General features: G+C 40.6%; 1 protein-coding gene and 1 non-coding gene across 11 annotated transcripts in view; one reads left to right on the top strand and one right to left on the bottom strand.

Moving 5' to 3' along the window:
- Positions 1–1,476: 1,476 nt before the first annotated feature.
- Positions 1,477–10,658, bottom strand: part of ASH1L (ASH1 like histone lysine methyltransferase) — a 208,041-nt gene continuing 198,859 nt past the window's right edge. For 7 of the 10 annotated variants that reach the window (XM_061183329.1, XM_061183334.1, XM_061183336.1 and 4 more), the window contains 8 exons: positions 9,630–9,716; positions 8,615–8,705; positions 7,993–8,131; positions 7,693–7,865; positions 6,475–6,656; positions 5,230–5,270; positions 3,956–4,257; positions 1,477–3,319 (listed from right to left, as the gene is read on the bottom strand). In XM_061183329.1, coding sequence (XP_061039312.1) covers positions 3,228–3,319; positions 3,956–4,257; positions 5,230–5,270; positions 6,475–6,656; positions 7,693–7,865; positions 7,993–8,131; positions 8,615–8,705; positions 9,630–9,716 — 1,107 coding nt within the window. In that variant the 3' untranslated portion in view covers positions 1,477–3,227. Of the gene's footprint in view, positions 3,320–3,955; positions 4,258–5,229; positions 5,271–6,474; positions 6,657–7,692; positions 7,866–7,992; positions 8,132–8,614; positions 8,706–9,629; positions 9,717–10,658 lie in introns of those variants that run through there. The other 3 variants (XM_061183335.1, XM_061183337.1, XM_061183339.1) reach the window with 3 other exon arrangements.
- TRNAE-UUC (transfer RNA glutamic acid (anticodon UUC)) lies at positions 9,806–9,877 on the top strand. The gene has a single exon. It is a non-coding gene; the product is annotated as a tRNA-Glu (tRNA).

The raw sequence follows: 10,658 nt of genomic DNA, 5'->3' as shown, positions 1-10,658 counted from the left end.
AATTAAAGATTAAAAAAACTACTAATGTATTGTTTTTGCAGCCATGAATAGACTATTGTGTAATAGTGGGATGAACCCCAAGTTGTTGTAGGAGTGGAGATTGAGCTCTTGCAGTCAACTGTCTTGATGCTTCTGCGCAACTGTATTCTAGCTGACTCAAAGCCTGTATGTCTGACTCCTGTCTGGGGCAAGATTTTGTTAGGTCTTTCGGTTGTTGGCAGGAATGGATTTATCTTCCTTAGTAGGATCATGCTTTGGCTATTTCTGACACTTTCCTATTTGCAGATGAACATAAAGATTTTGGAGTTCTGGCTCCAACACTAGTTACTAGGTGATCTCTGGCAAGTTATACTTAACCTTCCAGAGCTTCAGTTTTTGCTTCTACAAAAATGGGTATAGTAACTACACAGGGCTATTATGAGGATTAACTAGCTACAAGATCTTGGGTGAGTTACTTAACCTCTCTGTTGCTTCAGTTTCCTCATCTATAAAATTTGGTTTTGGTACCAACCAAAAAGGCTGTTGTGAAGACTAAATAAATGAATACATGTAAATTGCTTACAGTGGAAACGGTCTAACATAGTGGCCTAGAAAATGTAGCATAAACTTATGATGTCTATGTGTTACAAGGGGTAGAGGTGTAGAAGATTATTATGCTGATTGGCTAGGCTGAGCCCAGACCAAAAAGATTGTAATATTGAGGAAATGGCTTTATCCGATAGTCAACAGCGGTTAGCGTGCCCACGTGGGGCCCAGGATAATGATGATGTGGTTTTAAACAGATCTCTTTGGAAACACGATGGAGAAGATCCTGAAAGACAAATGGAGGATAGGAAAGAGGAAAAAAATAGCAAGCTCACCACTCTGTAGTTAGGAAAAGTTTTTTCCATTTAATACTAGACTTTCAAGGATTGAGATGCAAGCTTTTTATGCAATTACATCCAATGTTAAAATTGGTAATACATAATTTACAAAGATTAACATCAAAACAATCATCTATTTAGATATGCTTTTGTAAAAAGGAAATATATTAGCAGCATTTATATTTTCCGCAATCACACAGCCTACAGACATGCAGACTAACTCTGTATCTATTTGCAGTGATGTAGTGCTTTGCCCCGCATTTCAAACACCAAAACCCGCCTGGCAGCTAGGGGGTTCTTTTTATTCGTTATTATAAAACAACCGAAAAATAAAAAAAGGCATTAATTTCTACACCAGTAAGAAAAAACAAGTTTTTGCACTTACCTAACATTTGATTGTCTAAAAAACATTTCAGTTTTTAGTCTTTCAACAAAAGAAAGATAAAATGACAGAGCGTAGTGTCTTTTGCTTCTGTTCTCGCATTTTACAAAGTTTTTTTTTCTTTTTTCGTCTTTTTTAAAATTTTAGTGTTTAACACTATTAAAGGAAATATTGACTTTTAATCTCTTTCTTGTCATTTTCCTGCTTTGACTAAAAGGAGACCCCCAAAGTGCCCCTATTCCCACCTCCCTCCCACCCGGCTCCCTGCAATGAAAACCAAAAGAAACCACTCAAACGGGCTTGGACATGCGATTTTTCCCAGCTCCACACGTGAGTATCTTATACCCAGGTCTCTTAGTAATGTACAGTGCTTCTCTACAGTAAGAAAATACTCCAAACTATTTTCTTAATTCTCTTTTTTCTTTAATAAAATATTTATTCTGCTTTTTCTCTGCTCAAGGGGATCTTTGGCATCCCCTGTCTCTTTTGTTTTTTTTTTTTTTTCTCAAGATTGACACAGAAAGGAGAAAAAGAAAGATTCAATGGAATGGAAGGTGGTCAATGTTTCTACCTAAACAAGTCAGAGCGTCGTCATCATAAGAGGAAATGTACAATTAGGACAGCATTGGTCCAATATTAGAAAAAAGTAATGGGAAAATGTTTAACTATTGTATTGCTTACTAATCACGCAGCAGATATATATATATATATATATACATACATATATATATACACACACAACTTGGCACATTTAAAAACCATCTTTTCTCTTATAAGAACACCTAAAACGTATAGCATATGTCTGTCTGAAAAGACAACAAAGCAAAGCTTTTTAAATTTTATTTTTAAAGAGACAGTATTATCTGGTAACTTCTGGTCAAGAGAATGGGAAGGAAGGTGACACCCTGGATATCCCTCCTGAGGATGAAGTCATCAGGAAGGTGGAGGAAAGATGGAACTAGGGGTGGGGAGAATACACTGTCTCTTTAAGAGATGGACATTGAAAACTGTACAAGTAAAACAAGAAGTAGTGTTTTCAGTTGATAATCTACACTCACAGCAAATACTCTGATAGGTGAATACTGCTCAACAGTTTATGTAGTGACTTGTTGGGGGGTGGTTAGAGTTCATTTTTATGTAGGTTTTAAAATGATTTTTCTTTGAAATGAATCTCCATTCGCACAGCACAGCAGACACACAAGAACCATAGCGCATAAACAGCACGTGTGCTGGCGGGGGCCTGGGCTTCTCATTAGAAAAAAATATGTTCGGCAGGTTATGAAGGTTAAAACAAAAATAGTTACAATATGTACTGTGCCCTTCTGACCCCATGGGGGCCTTCCCTATTCCATGATTCCATTTGGGGGAGTAGAGGTAGGGAGAGGGGCAGCAGTTACAAGTGCTTTGAGTTGTCAACTCACATTTTACTTTGACCTGGTTGGGGAAAAGAGGAGAGAGAAACTTTTCCTAGTCAGGGATTTGGAACAAGGCCCAGCTACTGTTTCTGTTTTACGTCTCGGGTAGCTCTTGGAGCCTATAGAGAACAGACAGGGTAGGGGTGGGGATCCTGGCCCTATCCCTTTGGAGTTTGAGTTATACCTGGGTATAGGAAGCAGCTTCTTAGCAGTGCCTGCAGGATCAGAGGATGACACAGAAAAACCCAAGCTGTGGGGAGGGGCAAGTGCTGTAAAGTACCAAAAGATTCTGGTCATCCCCAATGTGCTCTGCCCTCCACCCTACATTATTAACCCTCAGGGTGAAGCAATGGAGAGGAAAACAAGTAAAACTGAACTGTTTAGACAGATCCCCTTCCTCTTCCTCTCCACTAGCTCCAAGGTTTACTAAGTACCTAATGTCAATGACATGGCCCCATTCCCCTTGCTGGACGGACCCTTCCCACCCCTGTCGACACTCAGAGAACAGGAGGCAGGACTGTTAGCTCCACTGGATCCCAGATGCTTGAGGTTCTCATTCTTTGAGGTTCACTTCCGAAAGCTGTTTTCTGGGATAAACAAAGTACGCCTTCGAAGTTTCCTGCCTGATCCTTCCTCCAGCAAGTAGGTCACATCGATGGCTGAAAACAGAACCAAGGAGGCTCATCAAATACTACCTTCCCACTCCTTATTCCAGATTTGAGCTCTCAGGAGATCACAGGAATTCAATGGTTCCGTTTCTGACCTATAAGCAATTTAGGCCTTCCTCCAGCCCCAAATGAAATAAGCTGTTCTCCAGGGAGGAGATCCTCTCACCTCCCAGTTTCATTCCCAAGATATAACTAAACACGGGCCCATGAAAGAACTTTATCATTTTTTTGGCCGTGCTGCGCAGCATGTGGGATTTTAGTTCCCCGACCAGGGATCGAACCCATGCTCCCTGCAGTGGAAGCGCTGAGCCCTAACCACTGGATGGCCAGGGAATTCCCAAGAACTGTTCCTTTTTTTTTTTTTTAATTTATTTATTTTGGCTGTGCCAGGTCTTAGTTGCGGCATCCATGTGGGATCTAGTTCCCCGACCAGGGACTGAACCGACGCCCCCTGTATTGGGAGCACGGAGGCTTACCCACTGGACCACCAGGGAAGTCCCAGAACTGTACCATTTTTAAAGAATATTTTCCATTCTAAGCAAGTAATTAGAAGTTGCTCTTTCTCATTCCCTCTCTGCTGATTTCCCATTTACCTTAAACCCTAGATATGAGCCTGATTCTCCTTACCATTTTTCCCAGGGATTTTTTCAAGGAGATTGAGCAAGATCTGGTTGAGTCGTTCCCGTTGACTATGCCGTCGTTCCTCAGGGGTACAAGCTGCTTGGGGTTCTTGCCTACTTTCCTCTGTTTTTTTTTCACCCTCACTGACTTCAGCAGTGGCCCCCTCCCGTTCTGGCTCCTCCAGGCTGGGCATCTCATTGGCTGCTTGCTCCTGACTGGCCAGAACCTCTTCAATCAAGGGCAGAGCATCATCCTCCTGGCCCAGGTCTTTTAGGGGTGGCTTTGAGCGCTCAGACTTCCAGGATGATCTGCCAGAAAGATATGTGAATTTAGAGAGGAAGACTAAGCAGGGCACTTGGGGATGGAAGGGGAATGAAGGGAAAAGACCTCGAGATGGCTTGAGATCCTGCAGTCTAGCTGTTAGAGCCTTGGCTCAAGAGGTAAGAAACTTGGCTATGGTCTTCACTTTATTATTTTTTGAAAAAAACCACTACCTTTCTCTGAAATTTAATTTCTATTTACAAAATTCAATTTTTCTTCTTTCCTTCAGGAATCCACAAAACAGACCAGAGCTGGTAAAACGCTTAGCTAGTTCTGACTGCTTCATGAGTACACAGAAGTATGGCACAACCTTGTGATACCAATAGTCCAACTAAAATGAGCATTTAAATAGAGTTTTTACTTTTCCTAAATTCCTTCTCACATCTATTATCTGGTATTTTCTTTTTCTAATATTGAAATATAGTTGATTTCCTTATGGTAAGCTATTGATGTAGGTAAAGTAATTGTTACGCTACCATTCAACAGAAAAGGAAATTGAAGAAAAGCCTTCGGTACTTTCTCTAAGAATACACCTCTGTGTACAAAATAGCACAAATAAAAACTATGAGCCCAAACTGCTCAGTTAAAACCGTGCACTTCTAGCTACTTCTGTTCCTTGACAGAAGTCCTAAGAGCTGATACACCTTGGGGCAATAGGGAAAACTTGCAGAAACCTAAAAAAGATTTTTCCAAATCTGTCTGGAGTTCTGTTCCAAATCCTTCCCTTTCTCTATCTCTAATCTTACAAATCTCCCTCCCTGCCCCAACTAAGGCTCCATAACGAGACCACACCTACTGAAGTCTAGTTCTTCTATATTACTGTTGGCACTATATTGGTCTACTTTGTCAGAGACTCCCCAATCCTAGGTGTGGGGCTGAGTGGGTAGGTGGTCGTTCTCTTGCTCCATTCAAGTTATTGGTTAATCCCTTAGGCTCCTTACATCCCCCATGGGACTCACCGCCCTCCGTTCCTCTTGTAGTTGTCTGGGACATAATGAGGCTGCAGAGAAGAAATGGAAGTGGTAAGTGTACTGCAGAAGCTGGCAAAGCTGATACAGATGATCTGGGGCAAACTCAGGATAAGGGAGGCTGGGAGGTTGGGAGGTGGGGAGGTAAGGAGATAAAGAAAGAAAATAACTGGGCTATTGGGCTAAAACCTTTATTAAGTTGGGTGACTGTGTTAAGATCAGAAGTTTAGTCCTAATCATCTGTAGGCCACAGTGGTTTTTAGCATTTTGTAAGCCTAGAATGATAGTAGAAGGGATAGGCTCAAAATTCTTTTTGTCCCATCCCAGCTTTTAAGAAGTTAAGGTTGGGGTTTCAAAGCTGATCAGTGAGCTGCTGACTGAGCAAGCAAGATCAAAGAATTCTAGATGAGAGGCAGGGCTTGGTGGTGGGCAGAAAGAATATAAAATAAATATGATTTAGAGAAATCTAAAAGTAATACTAGGAAAAATAGGAACATGAAGGTTTGCTTTCTGGTTAGACTATTTCTAAGCATTCCAGGATGACAGCTCTGAATTCCGACAGGCCCACTGAAAAAAGACTCATGGATGAGGAATTTAGTCCAGGGTTTCATTATAGCAAATACATGGATAACCAAAACCTTTATGAAATGATGACAAATGGCACAATATAACTGAAGGAATATGTTCACAATTTGAAAGAAAAAATAACACACAGGAAAAGGGCTGAAAATAAAAATGTTAACAGTGGTTACTTTCTATGTAGTAAGATAATAATTTTTTCTTCTTAATGCTTCTGTACTTTTCAAATTTTATATAATGATAATGTCTTATATTTTAAATCCAGATATAAAAAAGAAAAAGCACTGAATTATTTTCACCAAAGGTTTCTCAATGTTATTGATATTCTTTTTGTTTCTCAAAATTATGGGTGTGAAAAACATAACAAAAAACTATGATATGGGGCTCAAGGGCAAAGACTGTAAAGAGGTGAGAGAGAAAAAAGAGGAAAACCTAACTGAAGTATAACAACAATTCCCTGAGGCACAGCCCATGCCAGGAAATGCAGAATAAATGCATTTTTGCTGCTCAAACATACCAAACAGAGAGGGAGTTTTCCAGTTTGGGATGGAAACAGGATGAAGAAGCAGAGAGCCACTTGAAAATTCTCACTCTGTGAATTCCATGCATGAACTAGATTGTCCTGACACGTACAGTGAAGAGAGGAAGGGGACTTACTGAGAAATCTCTTTTAGGAGTGAGCTTCTTGGGGAAGTGATCAAAGGCATAGGGTTTGGTGCAGACGGGATAGCGGTTCCGGTGGATCTTGTAAAACAGGTGTGCTGACTTGTCAAGCCGATAATCACAGATGTACACATCTTGCTCCTTCACTCCTTTGGGTCTCCCTATGAGTCCAAACACTGTTAAAGAACCCTCCCTACTTCCCCTTCCCTCACCCTGAGCTGCCCCTCACATACCATTGGGAGAGCAGTGAGACCCCTAAGAGGGAAACATGGTAGCTGTTTTGAGAGGGGGAACAACTAAGCGTTTGGTGACTTCAGAAGAAAGGAGACGTTAGTGTCAAAGAAAGGGGAAAGGGAATCTAAGAGCTGAAGGGCATTCTATAGGATGGAAAGAAACCAGAAATGTAGACTGAGTGCTGCAGGAATTTTTGAGAGAACATTTCGAAGGAAAAACAGAGCACATTTTGGGGAAGTTATCAGAAAAGAATAACTGTATAAATGAGGGAAGCACATTTGGTAATGAACACTTTATAAACTGGGGGACTGAGGAGTCATCATGGGGCTTCAAGCAGTTAGTTTTTGCATGGAATATATATTCTCCTGGACTATTTTGCTGTGATACTAAGAGAAAGAGCTAGGCAACTGAACTACTTATAATGATATCTAACATATACTGAGTTTTACTGTGAGCCATAAACTGCGCTTAGTGCTTTTGTAGATTATTTCATTTAATCCTTACAAAACTCTCTAAAATAGATACTAATCCCTATTTTCAGTAGGCTAAGTAACTTTCCCAAGGGCACACAGGTAAAAAGTGGTAGAGCTGGAATTTGAAATTAGATTGTCTGATTCCACTGTTAACCACAAACCTTATAAAACTATTGTGTTTGTTTGTTTGTTTAATGTAGAGAGTTGATGATGGCCGTAAGGATTTTGGAATGGGGGGGTGAAGTAACTTATCTTCCCACAAGTACTAATAGAGTGCTAATTACATACTATGAAAAAAAAAATGAATTAACAAAAAGAGAATTAACATTTATTAAGTAACAAGCACTAGGTAAAAGAAAGAAAGAATATTATATAGCTCTCTGAAGCTTCATAGCTAACCTTGGATAACCTTTTATCAGAGAGAGACTACATGAACAGAGTGGGCAGTTGTAGATCAATGAATAGCAGACAGGAGGTCATTTTTTAAGTAGTCCAAATCACTTACCTTTACAATATGTATACAGATCCAATACACAGCAGGTGCCCACTACAGCCTCCAAGGGAATGATCTCATAAAGTGGCACCCGGAATAGTTCATTGTGATAGAACCGACGGGATGGAGAGTGGTGGGTTTCATGGGGACGAAAATAATGGTGACCAAAGGCAAACCGTTCCTCTCTAAAAAAAGAAAAAAAGAAAAAAAGAAAAGGGAGAGGTTTAGTTAAGTAGCATGATCCTAGTGAATATCCAGCTCTGTGCTGGTAGGGTACAGCTGAAAGAATAGAGATAGGACCTCAACACATACTTTTCATTCTTCCAAAGCTTCTCAATGCGGAATATGTCAAGTTTATCTCGGTTAATGTGAGACAACAGTCGATAGGACTGACGGACTGGGTGGCCATCAGGGGTGCGCCGACTATCCCTCATCAGATATACACAGTCACCTAGGCAGGCACAGGAGAAGGTTAAGACACAGAAGGCACAGAACACAGGAGAAGGTTAAAATGATTCCTGCATAAATTCTGTTAGGTATCCCTTAGTCTGACCCAACGTCTACATAGAAAGAACTTAAAATCTAAAACAATAAAATCTGAAACAATAAATACATAACTACAACCAGCAGTATAATGGTGATGACAATCAATTCTAGACTATGAGAATGATATGAGGGAGGCCCTCCACCTCTTGGAATCCTATATGTCTTTCCCAGTCTTAAAATTAGCTTTATAACACCCTGGTCTCTCCAATTTAGTTTTATTTGGTGGAGGTAAATGTATGTAAGCCTAAGGACTTGAGGATAAAAAAAAGGTATATTCTATTGCTGCTAAAGGTCATATGGTGACAATCACTATTATGCAGACAGCAGATACCCCCTACTGTTCAGAATGGTCAGCTTTGGCAAGTAGAGTCAGCTTCTGTGTACGCACCTTGACGAAGCAGCAAGTCATCTCGGAGCAAACAGATGAAGTAGACACAGCCAGGTTGGGCGTAGTGGGGCCGAGGGATCATGGGTACCTCCTGGTAAAAGCAGAAAGCCGATGGATAAGGGCTGGGACTATTGTATCCAGCCTCTCTATTCAAGAGAAAAAGAACTACAACCTAGAATTCCCAACCAATTAAGACTTACTGTTTAGTCGTTTCAATACAGCACAGATATTTAAAAAAGATGACAGCAACTAGAGTTGTTAAACTTGAAAAAGTGAACGCAGAGGACAAACCTGACAGGCTAAGTATCCCAAACTGTACTCTATGAAGCACTAATTGTGTGGTTGCTTTGTGCCATCTAAAGGGCATCTGAAAATGTGTGAAGGGGGACTTAGTCACAATGACTGGAGGAGGCTACTAGCATTTAGTGCCCAAGGGCTAAGAAAGCAAACATTCTGCAATGTATCCCTCACAACACTGAAGAACTGTCCACTCAAACTGACAACAGCACCACTGTTAAGAAATACTGCCTAAATACCTCCTTTTATAGAAGATCACACATATAAATATGGCAGAGCCAAGACAAAAACCCATTTAATAACTTGAGCAAGATACCCCGACCTACCAGCTCTCCTAAAAACTGGGCCTAAGACTAACCTTTGTTGACTCCGAGTCCAGTGGTCTTTTCACTTAAACACTGCTTAACATAAGTGATATTTAGAGTACCCAAGTTCTAAACTTTATAAGTTACTTCTGTCATAGATAGTAGTGTTTATAAAAACCATGGTTTTAGTTCCATTCCTTCCGTAGATTTCTAAGTATTCTCCCTTTGGTCTCAATCAAAAGGGAAAGGGAAGGGCGGAATTATTACCCTCAATGTAAAGTGTAAGAAACTGAGGCCTAGAGAGGTTGAATAACTTATCAAAGGAAATTCAGTGCATTAGGAGCAGGGCAGATAAAATACCATGTGCCACATCTCCTACTTTTAGATTAGAGTGTTATCAGAGGGCAACTTACTCTGTCCACGGGCCTCGGGTCACACTGCTCACAAAGGTAGTGCTCCACATCTGAGTTCACTCCCATGCAGTCACAGTGCTGCCACACCTGTAGAAAAAAAAAGTGTGTGTGTATGTAGGGGGTCAGACTTACTGAGAGAAGTCCTGGGGGCTAAGAATAAAAAAATGTGCGGGAGTTCCCTGGTGGTCCAGTGGTTAGGACTCGGCGCTTTCACTGCCGGGGCCTGGGTTCAATCCCCGGTCAGGGAACTAAGATCTCGCAAGCTGTGGCAAAAAAAAAAAAAGGCGGTAGGACAGGGTAAAGTAAAACAGGAACTAAGGATGTTAAGGAGGTAAGTGAGAAATTAGAGATAAATGGTAAAGTAGGGGGAAAAAAGAATGAGGACTTATCTGAACATAAGTATACAGATTGGTTCATAATACGTAGATCTGGGCAAACAAAATAAGGAGATGGATAGAGAACAGGAGGATGAATGAATACAGTACCAAGCTATTACTTACAAAGTAATATGTATCAACAATATGGCCACTGGGAAAGGCTTTATAGTTATGTTTTGACTTATCCTTACCTAATTATATCCTACCAACAATCCTACGTGTTACTCATAACTCCATTTTCCATAAGGTAATGAGTGCAGATGAATCAGATGGGGATACTAGGGCTCAAATCCAGGCCTTGACTCCTTCATCAGGAGCTCCATATATTGCATTCCATCTGTATTAATGCTATATAGAGTGTAGCACCTCTAATGTTTTTCAGGCAAAGCACTATCCTAAATATTATCATTCTTCTTGATCCAGATTACATTAGAAGTGTGCAGTGGAAAGTGGGCAGAAAGAATGGGAGGTAGAAAAAAGAAGAGAAGGATAAAATGAAAGGGGGAGATATCAAAAAGGAGAAGGACAATATGGTGAACAGTAAAGGATAACAGAAACCAAGGCAAAGTTAGAGTTTATAAAAAGCCCGTCAAGCCACGCCAAAAGAGGCAGGGGCTGCTGCTTTGAATATAGTCACCATGCTCATCAGGAC

This window comes from Eubalaena glacialis, chromosome 3, assembly GCF_028564815.1.
Source record: "Eubalaena glacialis isolate mEubGla1 chromosome 3, mEubGla1.1.hap2.+ XY, whole genome shotgun sequence".
Taxonomy (NCBI): Eukaryota; Metazoa; Chordata; class Mammalia; order Artiodactyla; family Balaenidae; genus Eubalaena; species Eubalaena glacialis.
This window is presented reverse-complemented; position numbering and strand designations above follow the sequence as displayed.